We start from the raw sequence: 25,558 nt of genomic DNA, 5'->3' as shown, positions 1-25,558 counted from the left end.
ATATACTCCCGGTATGCTCGCCAATCCCATGTAACCACTTCTATCCCTCAGCATCGTCAACCTTGTCTGGGTCCTGTGGTGGTGTCATCGGGTAGATCATGACCCCGGCCAATGCAGCAACCACTGCAATACTCCAAAACCCTCCGGCTGACCCTAACTTGCTGTAAAAGAATCCAGTCAGAGGCGGAGAAACCGTCCGTGCACCTGATGATGCTGCCATTGCCAGACCGTTGACCTTTCCCAACATGGACAAAGAAGGAGTGGCATTCTTCAAAAGTATCAACAGGGAAGGATAGATGACGATCAGCATGAAATTATTCAATATCAGATCCACATAGATTCCTGCCACCAGTGCTGATCCTGAGAGGGCTGTCAAGAATGGCGCTGCCGCATGGGTCAGAGGCACGAGTATGGTGAGCCATACAAAGGACTTCCAAACTCCAACATTGGCCACAAATGGCGCAAAGATGAAAGCTTGGATGAGTAATGAAGCGACACCGTTGACTGATAAGAACACGCCCACATTTCGAACCGTGTAGCCGAGCCCGCCGTGGAAATCCAAGCCCGGACGATCGGGCTCATCAACGAAGAAGACTGGTAAGAGAGAACCATATGCCATCTGGTAATAGGCCATTATGATGAGCTGAACAATCAAAAGTTTGACTTCTCGGGTCCAAGGACTTGTACTTGAAGTGGAACTGGATCCAGGGCTCGACAACTCTTCGTCTTCGTCGTCACTGATGGCATTGGAACTCCGCCTTTGCTGGGTTCCAACCAGATGTCGGAAACTACCCCCGGTGGTGCTTACTGATATTGCAGACATTCGACGAAGATCAACTGTGGTGCCCGCCGTCAGCGGCAGATTGGTGCCTAAAAGGGAGGGTTGTTGATTGCCCTCTTGCGACTCGTACCCATGTTGGACGCGATCGATGCTCTGCCGTGGGCGCAAAGGTGTACGTTCGTTGGTAAAGGCAGTAGAGACATCTTGCTGTGAGAGGGATTCCACCTTTGTCGGAATGTTCGTTTCTTTGAGGAAAATGGCGCCTATCACAATTGTCCCAGCAATGTAGCCAGCGGCGATCAAATTAGGTAGAAGGTACGGGTATTTTCCAAAAAGACCATCAGGAGGGAATGTCTCGGGGAAATTCTTAGCAGGTTGAGCAAGATAGCCACCCATCCCCGAACCGAGAATGGCACCGGCGGTCCAGACAAAAGGCATCACACTGTAAGCTCGTGCTGGAGAAATATGTGTCAACTGGGGGTATTGGCAGGGACGGAGTAGATGTGACATACGTTCGTGCTCTGGTCTTTTGCACATTTCAGCAACCATGGTCTGGATGACAGCAACATTGCCATTCAAGGCGCCGCCGATCACGCGGGCTCCGAGAGCAAGCCAGTAGTTCTTGGAGAAACCAAAGACCAAACTGGACAAGGCTGTCCCGGCGAGACCGAAGAGGACGACGGGCTTACGACCGATTCGATCACTCAAAGAACCCCAACTGAAGCATGTCAATGACTCTGCCAGAGCAAAAGCCGATATCATGAGACCAGCATAGGCGGCGGCATTGGCCTCGTCATCGGGTCTCACATCTCGTACAAAGACGTAGATATATGCTATGATGGAAGTGAAGGCAATGGGCTCAGCAAACCGACAAAGACCTGGTTTTGTCGAGGATTAGTGAATTGCCCGTGGAAAGAATTAGTGTTTGGATGGAGCAAACCTAGAACGAATAACTGCTGGGCCGGAAAGTTGTCGTCGTCTTTATCGGATAAGGCTTGGGGTGGAGGAGGCATGGCAACGGTGTTCCAGATATCAACTACCACGATTCTCACCTACTACTTCATATGTGGTCTCGCACAGACATTGAAGTCGGGATCATAAAGACAACATGATCACTCACCGATGTTACACGAGGAAGAGCTCGAAATCAAGGTGGGGAGGACGGGCACATGAGCACCCCGCAAGATGAAGACATCATGCAGTGCCAGACTTTAAAAGTGGATTGCAACTGGAATTTATCCTGAAGGAGTTTACCCGTAGGTAATGCCGGACAACTAGAGTCGTATCTGGAGAACTTGAATGGTAGATCATCCACGTCCTCGTATGCATCACGGGATCCTGGTCGTGAGAATCTCGGGCTTGTCTCCAAACACGACGACACATGGTTAAGTAAAGCATGGGCGACAGAGTGATCATAGCACAATCTTAGAAGGAGCCCAGGCTATTGAAAAGGATGCATGCCAAGACTTCAGTTCTCTGTCTTCTCCCAGCTGTCCTTTTTGCGCCTCCAATTACTGACCATGAGGATCCAGGCCGCTATGTCTCCAAGGACCGACCTCCTAGGGAAATCTGCCCCTGCATTGGAGACGAGAGAGAGAGAGAATTACGCAATGCAAGCCATCCAGACAATAATTGTAGTACGAGTAGCATGAGTATACACATTGTTCCTTCCTCCTTTTTGTTCACCTGCACTTACGAGTACTCGACCACCACGGCAGTTGCAGCCATCTCCATCGCCATCTCCATCTCACCCGTCGCGCCTGCCTTCAATTCAGTCCGTGCCTGCCTGCATTTTGTACTCGGCAACTTTTCTTCAATCATTCTTCTCAGGCACCCACCAGACGGGGCTACATCAACTGTCATTCTCTTCATCTGCCTTTTCCAAAAGCCATTCATTGTCTTACTAGAATCACTCGACTAGAACCACTCACTATTTCTACAATCCTCATCAACTGCCGCGTCCCGTCATCTTCCACCAACTGCGCTTGCTGGTCCAAGAAGCTTCAAATCACTGATTTTCTCCTTTACCATTCAACTGCCGAACAAACCATGCATCTCTCATCAATATCCCTGCTTCTCCTCTCTTTATATTCCTCTTCCTCCCTCGCCTCAACCGAAGTCAAACCTGTCACCAATCCCTGTACTATCTACTCTCCCGCGACCGGTTCATTCTTCGACCTGCGCCCCTTACAGTTATCCACCGAGGGCACAAAATATCAATCCGCCTCTAATGAGTCCTACCATGCCAAAGGCTACGACTACCCTTCCAATTTCTCCATCAATTTCTGTGGCTCCGTCGTTGAAACACTCGAAGATGTCGAGGGCGTATCTTCATCCAAGGTCGCAAACATCTCGGCTTTCTACAAAGACACACAAGGCACCATCTTCAGCATAGGTCAACAGAATGACCAGTTGTTGTTCCGTGGCAAGAAGCTACTCTTGAACTACACTCAAGGTTCTCCTTGTCCCGACCTTGATGAAGAGGGTCTCCCCCTGGACTCCAATCTGGTCCCCATGAGGTCCAGCAATCGTCGAAAGTCCACCCTCTTCTCTTTCATCTGCGACACCTCTCCTCTTCTGTCGGGTCGCCCGGCCATCTCTTTCCTCGGATCTCCCGACCATTGTACCTACATATTCGAGGTCCGCTCACGCTACGCGTGCGGAGGTACAACACAATCAGAAGAGAAAGGCACTTTGGGTCCTGGAGGCGTCTTTGGTGTCATCCTGGGCATCGCACTTCTGGTATACCTCATTGGTGGTGTAGTCTACCAACGAAGTGTCATGCATCAAAGAGGATGGCGCCAATTGCCCAACTATGCCGTCTGGGCTGGTTTATTCGGCTTCTTCTCGGTATGTATCTCCTTGCTTCCCTCGTTCGTCATATCTCGATGTCATCTGTCACCTTTCTGCCATGCGCCATTCCTTACCAAACATCGTGTTGCATTCTAGAATCCGTTGTCCCTCTCTATCCGTCGAAAGCGTCGTGGCACAGATACCAGAGATCCATGGCAGCCCTCACTTTACAAATCCGACACACCCTGACTCGTACACAATCAACATCAACTAACATTTCTTCACTAATCAAGGACATGTTCATCATCCTGTTTTCCTCCTGTACCCATCGAATGCCCGATCGAGTCACCGAACTCTTTGCTGGGCGAAGAGGCTACCACCGCGTCGGCACCAATGAAAATCCTTCTGGTGGTCGAAACAACGATCCAGAAGCCGAGAACCGATTAATCGATCAGCTGGATGAAGAGTGGGAAGATTGAGTGGGAAAAAATTGGCCGTCTGCGGTCCAACTCGACCCATTCTCGCCATGACTGATGCAATGATATGACCTGCACATATGTTGAAAAGAATATATTCCACCAAGTTGCTCTTTCAGATGCTATATGTACCCAAGCATTTCGACACAATGTGAAACGAATGTATCCCACTTTTTCTCTGGTCATGACAAGTTGATCGTCACCACCTGAAGTTACGACTGCTCTCCGAAGCCGCCAACTTCACTACCTGTTGTTCCACCAGCAGTCGGTCCCGCGAGGTCTCCGAGATCCATTCCATCTAATGCGCTTCCACCATAATCCTCCAGGTTACCATAACTGGGAGGCTCAATATTGAATGGAAGCAACCATGCGGACGATCCTGTGTCCATCATTCCACCATGCATATCTCCATATCCTCCGAACCCTCCCATATCCAATCCTTCCCATGGGTTACTTGCTCCGAATTGGCCCATCGATGGAGAATTGTCGTTGAGGGCACCTGTTCCATGCGTCGAAGCGACCGAAGGGTCCAGCCCGGCATATGCCCCGAAGACCATTTGTCGATCGATTTCGGGTAGTGAAGATACAAAAGGGAACCCCGCAGCGTGATAATTGTAAGGGTCGTTGGACGAGGCATGTCCTGGTACTTGTTGGCCTCCTGGGAATTGAGGGGTATGGTATAACGTGGGCGATGTGATATCGAAGTCGGATGGATTGAACGGATGTGTTAGATTGAGGTTGGGGTCGGGTCCGGTCGGTGTCGTGCCTGGAATATGTAGTCCTGGTTGTGATTGCTGGGCTTGCTGTTGACGTTGAGTGTCCAACGAAAGACCTCCGCTCACAGTGGCTGTAGCACCTGCACCAGAAGCAGTGCCAACATTTCCAACCACTCCTGTTCCTGTCCCTGTAGCAGTGGCACTCGCACTGGCTGTAGCATTCGAACCTTTCTTGTTCTCTGCAACGCTCTTCCCCCTCCGCCTCGCAACCTTCTTCCCCCTTCCACCAGCTCCAGATCCTGCTCCACCAACGCCATCCTCACCTTTACTCGGCGGGCTCAAACTGGCAAAGAACTCTTCGACACTCTGCAGATCACTGCGCTGCGACATGACGGCATCGGCCGTGCCGGCCTCACGCCGATACTCGAGATGCGACTTCTCCCACTCACTCTCACTGACGCCATGCGGGTACTTGTCGAACCAGTCCCCATACTGGAACATGGCTTTACTGGACCCGGACGACGACGACGCGCCGTGGCCGCCACCGGCCTTGTCGCCGCCCAGCCCGGGTGTCTCGCTGCGCGACGGCGGATTCGTCGACGACGCCGTGCGGTCGTGCGACCCCGTCCCAGACATGGGCAGGCCGTCCAGATCCATCGGGATCAGCGGCGTGTGTGTCCCGCCCGCGCCCGACGGCCGGCGCAGCAGCAGTGACGAGCCCGGGTGTTGTTGTCCGGAGGAGATGGGACGGGCAGACTGTGAGTGGTGGTGGTGGTGGGCCGCGGCGACGCGCGACGAGACGTCGGCAAACGCGCGGTAGATGTCCTTGACGCTTTCGGCCATGTAGTGGAACATGCCCCAGTAGCGCTTCATGCGCGTCAGGTACTTGTAGTTGTGGCGCAGGTTCTCCTTGCTGGACGCCTCGAGGCTGGCATTCTTGCTGAAGATGCCCCATACGTGCACCGTCGCCGCCGCGTACGCGCAGTAGCCCGCGAACGGTACCGTCATCGTGTGGCCCGTCGACTCCGAGATCAGCTTCGAGATCAGCGCCGCCGACTCGATCACGGTGTTGGCCGAGTTGGTCAGGAACGGTTTCGGCATCCCCGCCGCGGTGAAGGCTTGGTGGTGTTGGTGCGGCCGGTGCGATGGGGTGGTTGGGATGGCGAAGCGGTGCAGGAACAGCGAGGCCTGCGCGAGCACGATGTGCAGGAAGATGAACTGGTTGGCGAGGCGTTCCGAGACGTGGGTGGCGAGGTTTTCCGGCGTGTTGGCCATGTGGTCCGGCAGGGAGGACTTGAGCTGTTGGATCTGGCGCTGCAGCGTGGCGAACTGCGACAGCGGGTCCCAGATCGAGTGCGGGTCTTTCTCCTTGCCGCCCAGGTTCAGGTACTTGACGATGCGCTTCCACAGCACCACGCCCCGCACGATGTACGCGGCGACGCCCATGTTGGCTTTGGCTTCAATGGCCACGTCGTTGTTGAGCCCGGCCTCCAGCGACTTCTTGTTCGTCAGCGGTACGTTCCCGTGCAGGTCCTCCGTCGGGCCCGGCACTTCCATCTGGAAGTGAGATTCTTTAATCGGCAGCTGGATCTGATAGTAGTCTTCGTTGAGGAACGAGGGCCGCTCCGTCCCGGACGAGTTGAAAGTGTCCATCAGGTAGCAGGCCCACATGGTGCGGCGGCGGATCTCGCGGTCGGTAAAGGATAGCTCGGGTGGTTTGGGACCGCCTTTTTTGCTCGAGTCGCTCGAGTTGGCGATCTGGTTGCGGCCCAGTGGGTCGTGGTCGAGCTCGCGGTGCAGCTGCAGTGCGTATCCCATGCGCATGGCTTGGCCGCCGAACGACCACGACAGGCCGCCTTCGCAAGTGCCGAAATAGTGCAGCCCCAGCATCAGCATGGCGGTGAGGATGGTGATGTTCGGTTCGTAGTGGCGTTTCTCGACGATCCGACGGGCGGGTGTCGCCCATTGCTCACCGCGGAGGAAGGCTGGCTCCGTGCTGACCTGCGGGTGTGTCGAGAAGCGCGCCGAGATGGCGCAGACGGCGAGGATCAAGACGGGTGGGATCGTGCCCGCCTTCAACTTGCGCATGAAACTCGGTTTGTGGAGCAGGAGATATGACTGTCCGTAGACGCAGTCGAAGAAGACCTCGGCGAGGTGTTCTTGGATATGTTGGGGTGGGAGGGATTCGGAGCCCTCGATGAAGAGTTTGTTCTCTCCCTCGCGCTGTTTGCGGAGTCCGGCTGTCGGATCGAGGAGGGTGGACTTCTCCTTGGATGTTCTCCAGTCGCTCAGTTCTTGGGTGAAAGCCTCGTCGGCGGAACGCTTTTTGGCCTGATCCTTTTCTTTCTTGGGCGCTTGTCCCGGCAATGGTGGTCGGACGGAGGCACGGCCTGTGGTGCTCAGATCGGGAAGTTCGTCCTTTGGAATCACGCGAATCACGCGGTCTTCCATACGTTTTAGTCGCTTGTCCAGCATCGCCATGTAATCCGTTCTGGGTGCGGCTTTTCGAGTCGTGACTTTGTAGACACATGGGATTCGGGCACGAAGACAGTGCTTGCACGCGGGCTTTTCTCCCGAGCATCGGATTTTCTTGCGTCGACAGGCAATACACGCCAACGGGAGACGCTTCCTCTCCTTGCCTGCTTTCGTCTTCAATTCGCTCCATGCTGGTGGCTTCTCGTCGTCGATGGGTAACTTTTTGTCCTGGTCTGTGGTGCTGGCCGCTTTCCTTGGCGAGGAATCAGAATTACTCACTGCTTGATTGGCTGAATTTGTAGGCGTCCATTGATTCATGGTAGAAGGTCCGAAAATGTCATGATCGAATGCAGAATCGATACTTGCGAGACTGGCACGGTGTTGAGGACTGGGTACTCTTCCAGAAGCGTATCGATTTGGATCCTGGGGAGGAGCTCGATTGGGGAAACTTTGCGCATGACTTAATCGAATGTCTGGCGGGGCATCGATTCCACTATTGCTACTCCCATGAGGACTCCCAGTGAAAGGGAAATTGAAGTCGATCGAGATGGGCGAAGAGGTATCAAACATGGATGGGTTTGGAGGTTGGTGTTGTTGTTGAGCTTGGGAGTTGATGTTGCTGTCCATGGGAATGCGGGGGTTCTGAGGGCCAGGCATGATGAAACCGGTGGAAGAGAATGAATTGGATTGATAGTCCGATCGAGAATAACCAGCAGGTTTAGATGAACTGGTCATGTTGGCCGTTGATTCAACGTACACAAGTCGACGGAGAACCGCATATCCTTCATGCAAGATGACAGCTAGAAAATGTGGGTGGTGAAGAGGAGAGAATTTGTGGGGGAACCGGCCCGACAACCAGAGCACTGATCAAGAACTTGAATGATGTAGAGATATACAATAGATAGTGGCAGTATAGCTGATGATCAGTACCGAGTAAAGAGGGATGACGAGGCTGGCTTCGAATGATGAAAGACCCAAGTGGCTGAGTGAGCTTGAGTCGGGGAGGTTGTTGTTAGTTCGACTTTTGGCTGAGATGAGATGGACGACTCAGTAGAGTGTGGTTTAGTCGAGACTCGAGGCCCGTGTGGGAAAAGAAGGATAGCGTCAGAGGTGGTGGAGCTGCCAGTGGTTTGCAGGTGGGCGGGAAACCCGCGAGAAACCTAGTCGACCTTTCTAGCCGACTATGGACAAAGCGAGGGCGATGCTAGTTACTTCTTAACTTGTGTGGAGGTTGCCCTGCATGGACGACGACGCCCTCCAAGCTGGAGGCTGTCTGCGGGAAGCACCACGAATCCACGATGGCTCGATGATGGTCCACGACTCGGAGAACAACCTGGGCTTTGGAAGCCTAGGCTTAGGCTTAGGCTTGCGAGTAGGGGCTGAGGCTAGATTGACGAATCCAACACTCGCGGTAGGCAATGAAAACGATCTGGGGTTCAAATTCGGGGGCTTGATGTCCCCAAATTAGGGTGGGACTAGGCGATCTGGGCGCCTAGGACGAATAGACCATGCTCGGAGAATAGCCTAATTCACCCTGCGCTCCGAATCTGATATGGGTAGGCCTTTGATGGTCCCAGGCGAGTGATGATAGGGATTGACCAATGCTTGGATTGAGAATGAGATAGGTCGAGGTACCAGGCTGTCAAAATGAGTCCATTGAGCGTTCCAAGTATTTATTCCCATTGTATAAAGTTCCAACTAGACTGGTGTCTTTGCTATGCTGAGTAGTATGCATACGATATACGCACAATCATCCCCTGTACGAGAAGATATATCCAGCTCGCCGTGAATCGGTTTCAAAACACATGAGCCCAACTGCTTAACTGCTCGTAGCCCAAAGTGTAACAAATTAGTCACCCAGAAGAAAGTCTTTAGGTGTACGGATTGTGGGGATCAAGCTCCCCGGCGGGGAGTTTTTAACTACCAAGTATGGGTGCTCAAACAGAGTCACCCAATGTTCATCAGCTCATTGAGTATCACCACGCTTTCCATCTTCGACATAGTCAACGTGCAGTAGGGGCATTTAATCCCTCAGTCCTCAATATCGGATCCTAACCCATACTGCACTCGAGTCTGTGCCCCTGCCAATATTTCGGGCTGGTTCGAAACGGTTTCTCCCCGGACTGTGGCTAGGAACTAGACCTCAATAGAGAACATGATCAGAATATTCCACTTCTGCCCAGTGCCGTCCTCAGATCTCCGGGGAACCCTCCGGCGGCTTCCTCAGCATTTGAAACCACCGTTTGATCGTCAATCTCATCCTGCTCTTGTTTCTAGAGCCTTGTTGCCTCGGTGGTATTTGCACTTGAACACTGCCTCGGTACTCTGTATACAGCCGCAGATATATAGTATTAGAGTTTCCCCTTACTTCTAGGACGGGTCTACGGGTACAATAGGACTCACAAGCTTGGTAACAGTGGATTTGATTTCCTGAGACTAGTAGTAGGATACCCTGGTTGAACCCTCCTGCGTTGCGTTTCTACAAGGCCATCTTCAAGCGTTCGACGTCAGCCCCATGTCGAAATCGCGCCTAGAATGTGGGGCTGTTCCGTCGCTCCGTAAACGTTCGTGATATTCTTTTACTCGTTGCCAACTCTTTGTTTCCTTTTTCCAAGCAGCACAGTATCGACCAATCTACCAGTGTCTCCGATTTGTCCCGTCGGCCGTCTGAAGCAAAACTAAGGCCCTGTGTCTTGTACTAACGTTGCAGCAAGGAAGAAGCAAGACATCGGCTCCACTTAGAAAGGTGCAGGACGCATTTCAGCTTTTCCAACCCAAACCCATCGCCAGCCTTGCGCTCCTGCTGCCCGGTGCCCCTTAGAACGGATCCATGACGGTTCTAGCACGGCCCGAACGGAATCTTCTTTCCTGCGATACTTACTAACTCGTTATTGACTCGTTCTGGGACGCAGTCAAGCCCCACCTTCACCCTCGATCACTATTCATTTCTATCAGGATGAATGAACCCGACTTTGGGAACCTAGTGGCTAGCCCTACTGTTGCATGGACCAGGTGCTCCTACTTGGTTCGTTCCTCGCTTACTTTTCGCTCAAGACTGAGAAGACAGAGAACGGTTATCTGGAACGGTAAGTGACTCGTCTCTGCATGCACGAATCAAGGATATGTAATGAGGCGAAAAGGGGAGAGTTCATGGTCATCCGGTCACAAACACCCATGATCCTGACGTTCGTCTATTCATTGGGTCTCTCTACCTTACTTCCCTTGGTCTAGCATGCGTCGTCGGCGAAATATGTACCATCGATGTCGCCTTGGAGGTGACTAAGCTGGAACCGCCAAGTTCGAGGTGACGACAGCGTGGTACCCAACCACTCAGTACGAACTAGTCGGTCTAGACATTCGATAAGGTTTCATCCACTCGGTCCCTGTTCATCAAGCTGACCCTCAATCTAGTGCTTCTTTTACGCCTTTCAGATAATCAGACCAAACTTTCCCGATGTCGTGTTTGTAAATCCAGGCCAGCTTATCCTCCTGGTTGATACCCAATGTCTTGAATCTAGCTTCAAGCACTTCTTCAATAGTCTGGTCTCCAGCTTTGTTCACCCTTCCCAATTGGTCGTTGAGATAGGCATACCTGCGTGCAAAACACCATTAGCACTGCCAACATCAAATTCCACCAACCAAGTATCCCTTCAGACCTACATCTTCTGGTAATAGGGGAGCCGAATCTCCTCAAAAACCTGCAGAGCTGGTACGATGACATTTTCCGATGACCGGTTGTGCTCAAGTTCAATCGCTTGTGCTAGAATCCAACCATCTTCCATCCCAAAAGTTGCTCCTGAACCAAATGCTCCTAGAAAGGAAAGTGTCAGAGCTATCTATTTTTCTCATGGCTGATAAGGAATTACCGTGAAGTGGATGACTGGCATCCCCTATGAGGACTAATTTATCCCATCCGGTGATCTTTTCTGGGCCTGGACCTGCGAAGCCCGCGAACTCTTTCCATGAACCTTCAGGAACTGTTGCAATGGCATCTCGAACCCTTTGGTCATAATGCTAGTAGAGCAGAGAATCAGAATGGTTTTCATAGGGGTCGAGGTTTCAAACATACCACAAATCTCGCTTGAACTCTCTCATTCGTCGCTGGAATTCCCCACGACACTGTCCTTCCTGGAACATCAGGTTCATGGTAAGATCTTACGGAAAGCTCGAACAGATCTTCTCCTCCAGCTTCGATTTCGGAAGGATCATCAACCCCTGAAAGAAAGACATGGCCACCTTTGACATACCACCATGATGTTCCGTTTGAGATATCGGGAATATGTGCAAGGGTAGCCCTGGGAACGAGCGTGCGCCAAACAGTGTTTCCTGCATATCAAAGTCTGTCATTTGATAGTCCCAGCCTAACTCGATTCAGACACACCTGTGAAGTGGATTTTGAGATCCGGATACAGTGTTTTCCGCACAATCTGTAAGGCTAGATGTCAGAATTCATCCTCTCGCTGCCAGATGGACTCTACCTTACAGATCGTATACCATCAGCTCCAACAACAAGATCTGCAAGAGTCTCTGTGCCATCTTCAAACGACAAACGTACGCCGCTATCTCCGGCGTCTTTGGCAGATATCAGCTTCTTCCCATACCGGATGGTCCCTTCAGGCACTTTGGCAAGAAGGCCAGCTTGAAGCCGAATTCTGCGAGCCCTTATGGAACCCCGCTTGTCCAAGTTGGCATTCTCTGGCCATGGTTGAAATAGGACTAATTCGCCATTGTGACCATTTCTAGAGACCGAGAAATATGAATACGGGAGTTCTTTATGCCATCAGATTCCCGTGGAGATGTCCATACCTATGCCGCGTATCGTGCTTGGATGATCCTTTCACTCCGTCGGCAGCCCCGAGCAGATCAAGTACCTTCCAAGCATTGTAACTCAAACTCAGGCCTGCTCCAACCTCTCGAGGCTCTGGATTGCGCTCATAAACGGTGACAGAAAGATAGGGTAAGTTGGACAAAGCAATTGCTGCGGCCAAACCGGCCGGGCCTCCGCCTATGATGGCGACAGTCGTTTCTGGTTGATAAGAACCCATTGCTGATATATTGCTCACCAGCGAATACTTGGCGGTAGCACTTATTGTGTGGTGCCCTACATACTAGTTCTCGACTGATTATATATCATCTCGGAACTTGCACACCAAATGTCCATACTTGCACGTGGAGATAATATGCCCAACTCAACATGTTCCCAAACTGACGCCACAGCACGCCATTGTGGGAAGAGTACTCGGTCGAGAGTCCTCCATTTTCATTGGCTACAAACGGAGCTATCCGAAGAACGATTGGAATTCATGAATTCATTTGCCGATAGATTAGGGCAGCCCACGTTCTCGTGCGTACGTGCACTCCACAACGAGTCTTAACCGACATGAATCAACAAGCGATGCTCCACCAGGCCTCTCCACTGATATTGGCAATATAGTGGAAGTTATTAACAACGGCCATCAGCATGGGAAATCTCCTGCTTAGGAAACAGCCTTTGTAATGCATGGACCGTCCAGACTATAGTCCAGAAACACCAAGAACTCCTAGAGTCCAGGGACTTTCTGCAACCGATATCTCAAAATCGACTAGCCCATCACTGTTGTTTACCAGCCAGACCTAATACTTGCAACAGTCCAGCTTCGAGCATGGGGCTATGCATCATCTAAGCACGGGAAATATTCCACCAGCGTGATGATCATCGAGGTCGCGTTCTTCAAGCCAACTATGGCACAATCTTGACCATCTGGCATCATTGAACCCTCCAAACCGACTTGTGATGGGAATATCAGTATAAAATGCTCTACCACGTCGAGAAGATGTTTAGCCAGCAGCTTTTCAGATTGTGTTCACAATTCAGATCTATCAAGTCATCTTAGGTCTTCTTCAACATGTCGAAGCAGATCGAGCCTATTGTTACGAATGATGATGGTGACCACCAACCTCCCATCCAATCCGTGCCCAAAAGGCCATGGAAGAGCTACATCTGGGACACGTTCGATAAATCGCCGGAGGAGCGAAAATTTCTATTCAAGCTCGATGCAGGGATGTTGACTTTCACGTGCCTAGGTGAGTACTATATGATATGGTTCATATCTACATCCCACGTTTTGCCCCAGACTGTTCACTAAATACAACAGGGTATTTCATAAGATTTCTTGATCAGGCGAATCTGAACAATGCCTTCGTCTCTGGAATGTGAGTTCATGACCACGCAAGGACACGGCACAAGCTTAATGTCCCAACAGGAAAGAGGATCTGAACATGTTGGGAAATCAATACAACTACGCACAAACCCTGTGGACTGTGGGCTACATCATTGGCGAAATTCCCAGCAATCTCGTCTTGACCAAGATACGGCCTTCGATCTGGATCCCAACCCTCGAACTCATATGGTCGGTCTTGACGATATGCACCTGTCGAGTAACCAGTGTCAATCAGCTCTACGCATTGCGTTTCTTCATTGGATTAGCAGAAGCCGGGTTGTAAGTCGTTCCTGGTTCTCTTATTTCTATGTATCAGTCTTGCCATGCTTGGCCCTCCTGTTGGATCTGGATCTAATGATTTTGCAGCTTCCCAGGTGTGATGTACATGCTCGGTTCCTGGTATGGTAAGAATGAACTTGGGAAGCGCTCAGTCATCTTCCACGTCTCAGGCGCTCTTGCGACCATGTTCTCAGGTTACTTGATGACCGCCGTCATCGGTCTTGGTGGAAGACTTGGTCACCGTGGTTGGCAGTGGTAAGTCTCACACGAATACAGATAGCAATATCTCATCTAGCTGAAGTCGAATCTAATCAATTTTCGGCAGGCTATTCATCATGGATGGAGTTATTTCCTTGCCAGTGGCTGTCTCGAGCTTCTTCTTTCTGCCCGATCTTCCGCACAACACCCGTGTCTTTTACCTGAACAAAGATGTAAGCTGCCGTCTCCTCGCTGGGACTCATCATCTGCAAGGCTCACAGTCTGACAAATCATGATACTGCAGGACCTAGCGCTCGCCGAGCAGAGAATCAAAAGTTTTGGCCGTGCAAAGCGAGAAGGGTTTTCGAAAGAGAAGCTGCGGAAGATCTTTTCAAGATGGCATATCTGGGTGTTCCCTCTGATGGCCGTGTAAGTCAATAATTCAGGATCACATCAGATCAGAAGTCAAGACTCTAATCTTCAGATAGCTTCGGCGGTGGTGCATCTGGAGTTGGTCAACCGTTCTTTGCTTTCTATCTCAAACAGTCCAAGAATCCGAAATACACGCTCGCTCAAATCAACAACTATCCCACGACCCAGGCTGCGGTCATGGTGGTTGCAGAACTGACATACGCTTGGATTGCAGATGGCCCTCTTAACGGTAAAAGATGGCCTGTCATGCTGTTCGCTGCGGTAAGTCTTCCTCAATGAGCTACTTCGGTCACGAGGGAAACTAATCCTTCTCTAGACCCTGAGTCCCGTCTTCTGGATCTCTCTGTTGGTGTGGAATATCCCTGAATGGTGGCGCTGGTTTTGCTACATCACACTCCAGCAAGTCATTGCCCTTGTCCCGTTGAACCTGATGTAAGTACACCCTGAGCATCCCCATAGTTACCTACTCCGAAAGTCTCAGTACAATGCTCACGCTACCTCATACACAGATGGGCGAATGAAGTATGCTCAGACGACAACGAAGAACGCGCTCTCGTGGTCGCTGTGATCAACACCATCCAATACGCACAGTCGGCTTGGCTGCAACTCCTGATTTGGAAACAGACCGACTCGCCGCGGTATAAGAAAGGCTTTCCCACGGCTATTGCATTCAGCTTTGTCGTCATTGGAATCATCTTCCTCATCAGGCATCTCGCCAAGAGGGAGGCCGAACAGTAAGTCACATTTCGGACGAGATTGACAAGGTCGAGAATGATTGAAGAAGTCTACTGACTTGGGTTACTTGTAGGAAGAAGTCTCAGCGTGATCAGATCGAAAGTGACAGTGGAGTGGTGAGCAGCTCGAATGCTTCTGAGGTGGCTGTTGAGCCAGGGAAGAGCGGATGAGCAGCATGGAGCACAATGAGGGAAACGAGACAGGTGGTGGAAGTGAGCTGGCACGTCAAAGACGAACATAGCCTGTCGTACCCGAAGCAAGAGAAGGATTTTGCATCGATAGTGACAGTCAATTTGATTGCTCTGATCTAAGGATGGCTTGGAGACTGGAAACTTATAGTCCTTCCGTAATGTTGACATCTTCCTATCCATACACAATCTCTTCAAACCGAAACTCCGTTTCTTGAATTGACCTGCAGGTTAGCCAACTTGCAAACCACCCAGTCCGAGGATGTGCCAAACTTCCTCATCAACATATTCGTCGCTGTCCGTATGAGCTCATCTGCATTCTCTCCATTGAAAGCAGGGAACGGCATCTTGCTGGTGATCTTGGTCATCATGTCGATTGCAGAAATCACCCTGGAATAATCGCTACCGTCAGTTCTGGCGGTGATGAAGAAAGTTCATGCTCGCTGTCTCTGGGATATAAGATGTACGTACCTATTAGCCATGATCACATCGATGTCCGGCTGCTCGGTGGCAAAGATCTTCAGCAGATTCAGCGCGGGGAGTAGTCCTTCGCGGAAAGGTTCCCATATCGGCAAATGCGACCACACAGCTCCGTTGTCCAGGGTCTGAAGCATGAGTGGTCGATGGAGTGCGAATCGTGCATACCAATACAGCAGTTTCAGACGGGTCGTCAACGGCGAGCGCTCGGAATACGCATTGGTTGGCACGGGCACTGGGTTGGGGGACCAGTCGAGGTTCGCCGGCAGGCGGAGGATCCATGTGTCAAGCTGGGAGTGGAGCTCTTGTTGCACGGGTGAGATGTTGAGTTGATATGGTTGATGGATTGAGGCCGGGGAGCTATGGGCGTTTAGTTCGGGGGTGGTTAGGATACTTTCTAGGATGGCGCGCAGAGACATTTCCGCCAAGAAGAAGACGAAATGTGTGTTGACATGGGGTGGGCGTTCCTTGTTGTCTGCCTCGTCGCACGGTAGAGGTAGAGAGAAGTGTTCCTCGAACTGTGCGAGGTTGCTGCGTGGCAGAGTTCCGTCAATCTCACGTAACAAGTCTCTGGAAACGGGTTGGAGCAAGTTAGTCGAATGTTCCTCAGCATGAATACCAAGGGGATATTCCTCACCGTTCAAGGTTGTTGCAAATCCAGAAAAGCAGCCTGAGATTGTTCTTCTCATTTTTGGGCCGTTCTAGCCGCGAGATTTGGTCCCTAAAGAGCGAATAGACTTTAGTGTACTATACTAGTGGCCGAATATGCAAGGCTGAATACCTTTGGACGACTGTGTGAAGCATGGAGCACGCTGTATTTAATGCAACGGCGAAATCCAAGAGTCGATCTTTCCGCAGAAGAAACATCGCCGAGAAAACCAATATGTGGACATATTGCAGACTCAGCTGAGTACCGACTTGATTGCGAAGCTGCATAGCGCGTTGATAATCGGCCAAGCCACTTTCCACTGAATCGTCGTCTCTAAAGGCCTTGGTCAGAGCAACGACCAAAAGGACAAGACAGGATTGCACGTCCTGCTGAAAACCCTTGGCTTGCACAACATCTGTGATGCAGCTGAGAGTGGTGTCGCATATCAAAGGGTACAAGTAGCCGAAAGTCATGAAAAATCTCTGCTTGATACGAGGTATATCGTTGATGTCAATGGGAACATGTTGATGCAGAATGTCGGGGAATCCCAGTCGTTGCTCCTCACAGAATATTGGTGTCTTTCCGAAGTAGCGTGAGATCCTGGATATGGACGCGGACCCGTGATTGACGTCTATGTTAGCATTACTAAATGAAGTTCGCCTAGAGGAATAGTCAATGTTTCGAGGTGCTAGTGCAGATCTTCCACCATCTGGCCGTTCCTGCCAGACTTGAGAGCGCGGACTCGAATGGGATGGCGAGGGATACCACAGATTTGGATCATCTGGTCCCTTGGTTTGGCATGCTGCCTCAAGAGCCTGGCATTGGCCTATCGAGGACTCCAGCTGGTCGAGCCTACGCTCTGTTTGTTCGAGACGCTGTAATAAAACTTTCATTCCCGGATCATGGCTACCCACGCATGAGTTTAGCAACTTGAACTTCATAGGATAAACTGACCTGAAACGATCATGTGAAGGATAATTGCACTTGAAGCCGTGGCGAGTACAGTAGCCACATGTTGGTCGACCTTCACTGCATTTGACCTTCTTTACACGACACGTCTCGCATGCCTGTGGGCTTATGTTATGGCTAGGTTACTGTGTGAACAATTGTTTTCACTTACTGCGGATGCTTTCTGATGGCCCTCCCTTGGAGATGAAAAGGTTGAGGGTTGTAGCTTTCGCGGACTTCGTGGGATGAGCTCAACCAGATCAGTAGGCCGCCTAGGAGGACTTCTTGTTCGCTTCCGACTGTTCTCATTCTTCAGATCCATTTCAGTCCTGTAAGAGCTATCGCAAATTCCTAGTCGTCTGATGCAGACAGTCACTATCATGCAGATGTGTTGTGGTAGCTGAAAGTGGGCGGGAAGATTTCGGCCGACAAAGCCGAGGCCGTGCAATGAGAATGGCGCCTTAAAAATGACACCATTAGCCTCAGGCAAGGCGTGACCACTCTTCATCTTTCTGCCCACCATCACCCACATTTTCGCATGATAAGTATCTAGAACTCGATGTATCACTGGCTAATTCCGGAAAGCCGTCCGAAATGCTCACGATTTATGGCTCCTCTAAATTCAAGGACTCGTCTCGATCAGGTGAGCCCGTCGTCCCACAGTCGGGAATACAGCAAGGGATTGCCACGATGGTGGGTTCAAGGATTTTTGGATAAGAACATCGGCTCATAACCGACCGGGCACTTTGTTGTGCATTTCTCTTTTTTGCAGAAAATCACAATGATTGAACGTCCTCGACGTGTTGCTGTCGTTGGAGCTGGTGTTTCTGGAGTGATAACTGCAGCCCATCTCAAGGCAGAAGGTCTCGACGTTACGGTTTTTGAAAGAGCTCCAGTTTCTGGGGGTATATGGTCAGTATGCCAGGCGTAAGATTTATAGGAGAAATGTTGAAAGTGAAGATGTAGGGTTTTTGATCCACGCATACCTCATGAACCGACATATCCATCCGTGAAGCCTTCGCTCTCAGACTCAGTCTTTTTTGAAAACATAGACGGCAAAGACCCATACACCATACACTCGCCGCCTGGGTATGACGCTGAACCTGAATTTCGAGTTCTTGCTGAAGATTAAGACAGGCCGGCATATGAGTCTCTGACAAACAATGTCGGGACTCAATTCCTTGAGTTGAGTGTGAACAAATGGCCCGCTGGAACAACAACATTCGTCAAACATAACGTCCTCGCGGAATATATCCAGGATACGGCAGTCAAAACTGGCGTACATGAGAGCACTATTTATCACACTCAAGTGACGCGGGCTTCCAAGGAAGGAAATGTTTGGAGAATTGAGACGTCGACCTGGGATACTACCACGAGACAAACAACTGAAAAGACTTGGGTAGGCGTCTTGAGATTGTGAGGCTCAATCCGCTGATAACGACAGGCATTTGACTTTCTTGTGGTCGCATCAGGCCGTATGTCCTTCTCCAGGTCTCCGAAACACGATTGATCCGAAGTCACTGACGGTTGATTGGCAGATTATCATGCTCCAAGAGTCCCAAATTTCCCTGGGTTGGCAGAGTGGAAGAAGAAATGGCCATCAAGAATACAGCATTCCAAGAGCTATCGTAATCCTAAGGGTTTTGAAAACCAGGTAAGCTAATCAAAAATACTAGATGTGTATGACTAACCTTTCTCTGAAGATGGTTCTCCTGATAGGTGGCAGCGCCTCCTCGAGTGATATTGCTAAAGAGGTAGGTCCGATTGCGAAGAAAGTGTGGCAGTCGACAAGAGGCGGTTTCATGGATGGCCCTGAGTCTTGGCTACCACCCAATGCTACCCGTGTTCCTGGAATTGTTGAGTTCACCGCTCTAGAAGAGAGTGCCCCCGAGGGATCAACCGCTATACCTGGCAAGGTGGTGCTTGCTGATGGACAAGTACTCGAAGGCATTGACCGCGTCGTTATCGCAACCGGATTCCATTTCACACTTCCCTTCTTTGGATCGGAGTTTCAATCTGACGACATACCACGAGAGGAAGCAGACGAGAACATTCTGGTCACCGATGGCACGATGTTGCATAACCTCCACAAGGACATTTTCTATATTCCAGATCCAACACTGGCTTTCACTGGAATTCCGTTTTATACTGCGACTTTCTCACTGTTCGAATTCCAGGCCATTGCGATTGCCGCGGCATTTTCTGGTCAGGCTGAAATTCCGCCCACGGAAGACATGAGGACAGAGTACTTGGGGAGAATCAATGAGAAGGGGTACGGGAAGCCATTCCACACCCTGATAGGGCAGGATGTGGAATATGCAAAGAATTTGATGGCATGGGTCAACAAAGGCCGAGATGACGCAACGAAGAAGACCGATGGCTACTCTCAAGAGTGGATCAATCTGCGAGACGAATTCATGAATACTTATTTCAGGACTGGGCTTAAGACAAATGAGCCAGTTGGAAAGGATGCTGTTGAATGATTATGTCCTGCTGTTTGAGAAAGTTTGCAGTAGGTGGAAAGTTCGACTTGAGCCTGTCGACTCTATCATTAAGAGTTTGACATTCGGAGCTCATAGATACGTAGACATCTGCCTAGATTAAAAAATTGCAGAAGTGAATGGGATGGAGCTTTGCGGATGGAGAGGAGTCTCAGCCATCAGCGTGGCACTACCTCCCTTGTGTGCCATCATCTCATCTCGGGACCTGATGTGCGCGATTGCAATCCTGGCACCACGATTTCAATACCTACGTAAACACCACACACTGAAGACCATCTTGGCGCGATATGGCTCCTCTCAACTATAGTTAATAAGCAGCTGGACCTCGGGATAAACTGGCCATCTCGAGACAGCCCTTCCGAAGGAGAAAAGTTGATATGTGAAGATACAGGAGCATCTCGAGCTTCAAGTTGAAAGATGGTAGGTGCTTTTGTGAGAAAAGGCGCCAAGGCCAGTGTGAATTGTTTCCAAATGCGTCACCGTAGAATCAGGACATCACTCCCCGAGTAATTTTTAGCCATTTTACCAATATCTCTTGACCGTAGATGTCTGATCCGATGCCATAAAATGCACCCTTACCACAATTGTATGTGTGCTCTGAGTCTAAGTCCCTGGTGATGGGTTCGCACGCCGAAGCCAAACGTGTGGCAAAGCTTGTCCTGGACAAGTTCGATGCTCTTCCAAGCAAATGTAAGCCTCACAGATTGCCTGATGGAAGGCGAGAATGGACAACTCTGTCTGGCATTGTTATTGCATGTGGTGGGTATACCACCTAACTTGAAAATCATGCACGCCTAATGTAAGTGGACCAGGTGAGCAACAAAACCTTACCTGTGTCTCTCTTGCGTAAGTGGAGGTTTATTCATTGAAGTTGGCTCACGATGGCTGACAAAATGGCAGAACCGGGACAAAATGCCTTCCTGCAACTGCTCTACCCAAGTGTTTGGGTCTCGTAGTGCATGATTCACATGCTGAAGTGCTTGCACTTAGGGGGTTCAACTATTGGCTCTTGTCTGAAATCAAAACAGCGATTGAAGACTGTGCATACACTTCTCCATTTATTGAATTTTCTAGTACCAACGCTTCAAGCAAGCCTACAGATCACTGCAATAAAACTCAAAGCCGCGCATTTCGGCTGAGAGACGATGTGTCACTTTACTTGTTCACAACCGAAGCGCCTTGCGGTGATGCATCAATGGAGCTTCTAATGAATTCGATGTCTCCAGGTACGGCAGAGCCATGGGAAACTCATGATCTTGAGAGCCTGGCGACATCACTACAGGGCCGGGGTCACTTTTCGATGCTCGGCTATGTTCGTCGTAAGCCTGCTCGGGCTGATGCAGAACCGAGCAATTCAAAGTCATGCTCCGATAAATTGGCGGTCAAGCAATTCATGAGTGCCATTGCCTTTCCAGCTGACCTCTTCATTGAAAAGACCGACAATGCTTACATTCGGACAATGATTGCTTACGGAGACCAGTACAATGAAACCGGATACCTTCGAGCCTTTGGACCGAAAGGACGATTGTCCAACATTTCTAAACGTGGGAGGTTCTTCGAGGTGGCCGTCCTCCCTCACGACTTCCAATGTTTTGCCTTTGCAAGAGCAGCAGGAAAGGTTGTAGAGGAAGAACAAAAGCCGAAAGTAAGCAACGTTACTTGCTTATGGATTCGACATCCTACCACTCCATCTGGTGACATACTTGAAGTCATGGTCAACGGGGTCAAACAGGGCTACAGACAATGGGACGATCGAATAGCCAAAGCGAGTGTTGTCTCCCGGCGGCGTTTGTGGGATCTTGCTATTGAGATTGCTGGATTCCCGACTCGGATGGCATTTGAGGATGACATACGTACGGTTGTACCGACCACACTACCTACAACAGCCTCAGTGCAGTTTGAGGAGATTTCTAAAGCACTAGCGAGAGGCAGTTATGCTCAAGCAAAGTCGTCTTCTCTGCGAGGCAGGTCAATCAAGGATAAGTCCTATGTCACGACAGCTCTGGGAAACTGGCATAACAATGAAGAAGATAAGAATTGGAAACGTAATTCAGCCTAACTCTATCCATACACAAAGACTGCTCACCAATGTCTTGGTATGACAACGGACCCACGAGAGTACATGAGGAGGTCTTCAGTACCTCCCCGGTAATCGCTGTCAATGATCGTCTTAATAGTTGGGTAAAGGAAGCCGCGCTGCCTCTCGATCTACTCGGAGGCGACCCAGTATGATTCACAACGAATCTCTATGGCATGCGAGGCATTGTGATCGGCCATGGATCTTCTGTCATATATCTAGGGAAGAAGTCCACCATCTCTTCTTTTCCATATTTCTCCTCCATCAGATCATCCTCTCCAAGACCCATTCGAACAACCAACCCCTGAGAACAGGAACCGTGGAGCCAAGAGAGACTAACCAAGAGTCAGCTACCTTCAACCATGGCACCTCGGAAGGGAAAGGACCACTGTACCAAGGATCGATCTCTATCAGTCCAGCGGGTTTCACTGCCAGCAGTTCTGAGACCTTTTCAAGCAGGCATTGTTAAGTCTCGAACACCAGTGACAGCACGGAATACACCGGTAGCAGGACATGCCATACCACCCACTACACAAGACTCTCCACAAGGAGGATCATTACCAAATGTTTCTGATACGTCTCAAACCCCATCCACCATGCGAAACACGTCTCGAATTCCAGCAACAGCACAGAATGCCACAGTTCTCCAGGAGGCTATGATTACCGTCCCAACGATCCAAACTCCATCCAGAGCACAATACGGACGGGACATTATTGAAAGAGTTGCGAACCACAGTCGGTTGGGTGGTTCTCAGGCCCGAAGTCTTCGAGTGCCACGAGTTTCAGCTGCAGCAACATTCGCGAAGGAAGCCCAGCAAGAACATCTTCATGAGTACATCTTGAAAAATGAGGCAGAAATCAACCCAACGAGTTCTTCCAAACTCCATTGGCACTCCGTTCCCCACTTCTGATACCGTCTTTCGGTCTTTTTCACAAGCATCAACCTCGAGAATGCATGGTGGAGTTCGTTTGCTCAGCGGAATGAGTCGCCAACGTAAGCCACATCGATATGGTTATGCCTATTCTCGTCCACATGGAGTGACCGCAAGTGATGAAGATGACCGCCTTGCTATCGCCGAACTTCTGGAGACAGAGGCGTGGCTTGCTTCCAATACCGCAGCTGCAATCCACACGGTGATTCATCTCGACATTCAACTCTTGGACTTCGTCACACGTCGTGCGATCCAAAGCAGGTTTTCCTTGAAGGTGGATAATAATCTGACCAATGCACAATTCTGGACCGCTCTCAAAGTGGCCTTCACCAAACAATTCCCACGCTCGACCCTTCGTCCAACGCCGGAAACGTTCATCTACGAATACGTTCCAAAGTTGAAGTCCGCAGATGACCCTCCCAAGCCAGGTTTCCACGCCAATTGTCTAGTATCCGACACCAGTAGCTCGAACCGTACCTTCCAGGAGTTTATCGGATTCTATATGCGAGAGGCTAGAGAACGAGCCGTGCACATCTATGCTGCCACCAAGGATCAGGCTAAACAGACCAGAATCGGACATTTCAAAACATCCCGCTACGATGCTGGTGGGCGCGTAAGAGCAGTTACACATGCCAGTATCCCGCGCGAAGCGGCTGTCTTTGCGAGGGTGTCGCTTGTTTTCAACCAAACCTTGATCTGAGCGCTTTTCTCGAAGAATGGCTCTTCGTCTTACTCACGAGCAGCAGTGGGAGGGTGGATTTACTCACTGGATGACATCAACGGTCTCAATTGGAAGAACCTGAGGCGTATAACCGTTTGGCACGACTGTTGTACGAGTATTTCGGGACTTGCAGCCTGGATAGACTGTCAGTTCAAAGACTAGTGCCTGTTTGTGGCAGTATTGAATACCATAGACACCACAGGACTTAGCACAACTGTTGTATGTGATAGGAAATCCATCCGTGCAAGTATCAATCCACGATTCGCCATACCATTTAAGGTCTATCTAGATAGGCAATGCTCAAACAACATGAGTGAAGTGGTATCACGAGCACGAGACTCGGGAGCATCAACAGTGGACTATTTGACATAGTTTGTGGCCTCATCGGCCTTGGCCATGCATGACTCCAATACCTCCCAGAACCGGTCCAAGTCCAGTGACCGGGGAATCAAGACTCCTTTCCCATCCTCTGCCAGCACAGCCACCGTCCGGCCAATCTGCTCTCCCTCCAGAACAACGTCGACTTTCCATCGCTCACCTCCATTGTCATCGAATCGTATCTGGACATTGAAATCTGGATGGTCAGCTAATAACACGACCACCGCGAGTGGATCATGTAGCGGTGGTCCCTCAGTCAAGCCGAAGACCTCGGAATACGTCTGAGCGAAGAACATGAGTAGTTCGTTGAACATGGTTCTTAGTTTTGTTCGTCCTTGCACGCCAGTCAAAAGCGTTTCTTGCACTTTGGGCGTCGCGTATGCTTGATGGGTTAGGTCCAATGGTATCAGAACCGTCTTTGGGCGTAAAATTGGATTGGTGAGCACGCTCCTGGCTGACTCCGGGTCTGCCCAGATGTTGAACTCTGCGAAGGGCGTGATGTTGCCGCAGCGCACGTGCGACTGGCCTTTTGAGTCGGTGTAATCTGGGCCCATGGATACATGGCTGTGCCCTGAGCCAATAGCGCCGCCCATGATACTTACGCCTTTAATATGGGAGGCCAGACTCGGGTATGTGGCGAAGAGGAGGGCGGTATTGGTGCAAGGCCCAGTGGCGACGACCCAGGCGGTGTTGGCCGGGGTTGCTATCAGAGCGTCGTGCATCTCCTTGATGGCATTGCAGTGGGTTAATGGCTTCCTCTCTGGGAGGGGAAGAAGGTCGGTGCCTTCCAGACCGCTTTCGCCATGAATGTCAGTTGCATTTTCGACAGTACGGCAGAATGGACGTGAGGCTCCAGGGATGACGGGGATCTGCGGCTGGCCTATTGCTTGTAAGACGCTTAGAGCATTTAATGTCGTCTTGGCTAGGGGTGCATTGCCGTGGGTGGTGCTGATCCCAAGGAGTTCAAAGGCTGGGTGATACACAGATAGAAGAATGGCACAAGCATCCTGAAGTTGTTTTCAACAATGAGCATCTGTGTTATGTGTGTATGTATTCCTGAGATGTCAGAGGTGTGCACTCACGTCATGCCCTATGCAAGGCTGTGAGTTGATTGACAGCTGGTTGGAAAGGGGCTTTGACAGGGTCCCGGCACCGAGCCTCCCCCACAAAGTTTGATAGTCAACTTACCTGGATCACAGTCCAACCATATTGGTATGCGGGGATATTGGTTCAATGGCTCTCCCATTGCTCCTCTAGCTGTTAGTGAGTATGACTACTAGGAAAGAGAGAAGTCAAGACCAGAGTGTCCTCGGAAGTCTCTTTTGAATCCGTGTGTCATCCTCTGAAACTCCTTTGGGGCTGTTGTTGGTCATAGTGAGATAAAAGAAGCTAATTATACTTAGCGTGAGGCTAGAGAGAGCTAGTGCAGACATAGAATGTTAGCCGGGTCTACCACATTTAATTCGATTGTCGCACGCAGCCTCGACTCACTTCCAGCCTTGAGCCAATCACACGTTGACACACATCTCGACACCATCAACTCTACCAACCCGGTGAGACTGCTCTCTTGCCCCTGCATTGCCAGCGTGGCCAGCAGGCGAC

The 25,558-nt window shown here is 50.5% G+C and overlaps 9 protein-coding genes across 9 annotated transcripts; 4 read left to right on the top strand and 5 right to left on the bottom strand.

The window, feature by feature from the left end:
* Positions 1–40: 40 nt before the first annotated feature.
* On the bottom strand, positions 41–1,794 carry LTR84_007292 (uncharacterized protein; the record flags this gene model as incomplete). Its single annotated transcript, XM_064850845.1, has 3 exons — positions 41–1,236; positions 1,294–1,659; positions 1,722–1,794. The coding sequence occupies 3 exons, from the start codon at positions 1,792–1,794 to the stop codon at positions 41–43; spliced, it is 1,635 nt and encodes a 544-aa protein (XP_064702511.1).
* A 2,468-nt stretch (positions 1,795–4,262) lies between these two features.
* LTR84_007291 (uncharacterized protein) lies at positions 4,263–7,976 on the bottom strand (the record flags this gene model as incomplete). Its single annotated transcript, XM_064850844.1, has 1 exon — positions 4,263–7,976. One exon carries the CDS (start codon positions 7,974–7,976, stop codon positions 4,263–4,265), a length of 3,714 nt encoding a protein of 1,237 aa, XP_064702510.1.
* A 2,667-nt stretch (positions 7,977–10,643) lies between these two features.
* On the bottom strand, positions 10,644–12,286 carry LTR84_007290 (uncharacterized protein; the record flags this gene model as incomplete). Its single annotated transcript, XM_064850843.1, has 7 exons — positions 10,644–10,833; positions 10,902–11,052; positions 11,108–11,255; positions 11,311–11,567; positions 11,623–11,668; positions 11,725–11,980; positions 12,048–12,286. The coding sequence occupies 7 exons, from the start codon at positions 12,284–12,286 to the stop codon at positions 10,644–10,646; spliced, it is 1,287 nt and encodes a 428-aa protein (XP_064702509.1).
* An 840-nt stretch (positions 12,287–13,126) lies between these two features.
* Positions 13,127–15,255, top strand: LTR84_007289 (uncharacterized protein; the record flags this gene model as incomplete). The annotated part of the gene is made up of 10 exons (XM_064850842.1): positions 13,127–13,304; positions 13,376–13,433; positions 13,484–13,720; positions 13,808–13,975; positions 14,046–14,151; positions 14,223–14,347; positions 14,407–14,611; positions 14,667–14,782; positions 14,860–15,084; positions 15,159–15,255. 10 exons carry the CDS (start codon positions 13,127–13,129, stop codon positions 15,253–15,255), a joined length of 1,515 nt encoding a protein of 504 aa, XP_064702508.1.
* A 212-nt stretch (positions 15,256–15,467) lies between these two features.
* On the bottom strand, positions 15,468–16,439 carry LTR84_007288 (uncharacterized protein; the record flags this gene model as incomplete). The annotated part of the gene is made up of 2 exons (XM_064850841.1): positions 15,468–15,663; positions 15,745–16,439. 2 exons carry the CDS (start codon positions 16,437–16,439, stop codon positions 15,468–15,470), a joined length of 891 nt encoding a protein of 296 aa, XP_064702507.1.
* Positions 16,440–19,050: 2,611 nt separating this feature from the next.
* LTR84_007287 (uncharacterized protein) lies at positions 19,051–19,830 on the top strand (the record flags this gene model as incomplete). The annotated part of the gene is made up of 1 exon (XM_064850840.1): positions 19,051–19,830. The coding sequence occupies one exon, from the start codon at positions 19,051–19,053 to the stop codon at positions 19,828–19,830; it is 780 nt and encodes a 259-aa protein (XP_064702506.1).
* Positions 19,831–20,465: 635 nt separating this feature from the next.
* On the top strand, positions 20,466–21,907 carry LTR84_007286 (uncharacterized protein; the record flags this gene model as incomplete). Its single annotated transcript, XM_064850839.1, has 4 exons — positions 20,466–20,538; positions 20,661–20,694; positions 20,749–20,787; positions 20,839–21,907. 4 exons carry the CDS (start codon positions 20,466–20,468, stop codon positions 21,905–21,907), a joined length of 1,215 nt encoding a protein of 404 aa, XP_064702505.1.
* A 380-nt stretch (positions 21,908–22,287) lies between these two features.
* Positions 22,288–23,557, top strand: LTR84_007285 (uncharacterized protein; the record flags this gene model as incomplete). Its single annotated transcript, XM_064850838.1, has 2 exons — positions 22,288–22,795; positions 22,863–23,557. The coding sequence occupies 2 exons, from the start codon at positions 22,288–22,290 to the stop codon at positions 23,555–23,557; spliced, it is 1,203 nt and encodes a 400-aa protein (XP_064702504.1).
* Positions 23,558–23,937: 380 nt separating this feature from the next.
* LTR84_007284 (uncharacterized protein) lies at positions 23,938–25,202 on the bottom strand (the record flags this gene model as incomplete). The annotated part of the gene is made up of 2 exons (XM_064850837.1): positions 23,938–24,926; positions 25,145–25,202. The coding sequence occupies 2 exons, from the start codon at positions 25,200–25,202 to the stop codon at positions 23,938–23,940; spliced, it is 1,047 nt and encodes a 348-aa protein (XP_064702503.1).
* Positions 25,203–25,558: the final 356 nt, after the last annotated feature.

The sequence above is a fragment of the Exophiala bonariae genome (genome assembly GCF_035927105.1).
Source record: "Exophiala bonariae strain CCFEE 5792 chromosome Unknown scaffold_28, whole genome shotgun sequence".
Taxonomy (NCBI): domain Eukaryota; kingdom Fungi; phylum Ascomycota; class Eurotiomycetes; order Chaetothyriales; family Herpotrichiellaceae; genus Exophiala; species Exophiala bonariae.
This window is presented reverse-complemented; position numbering and strand designations above follow the sequence as displayed.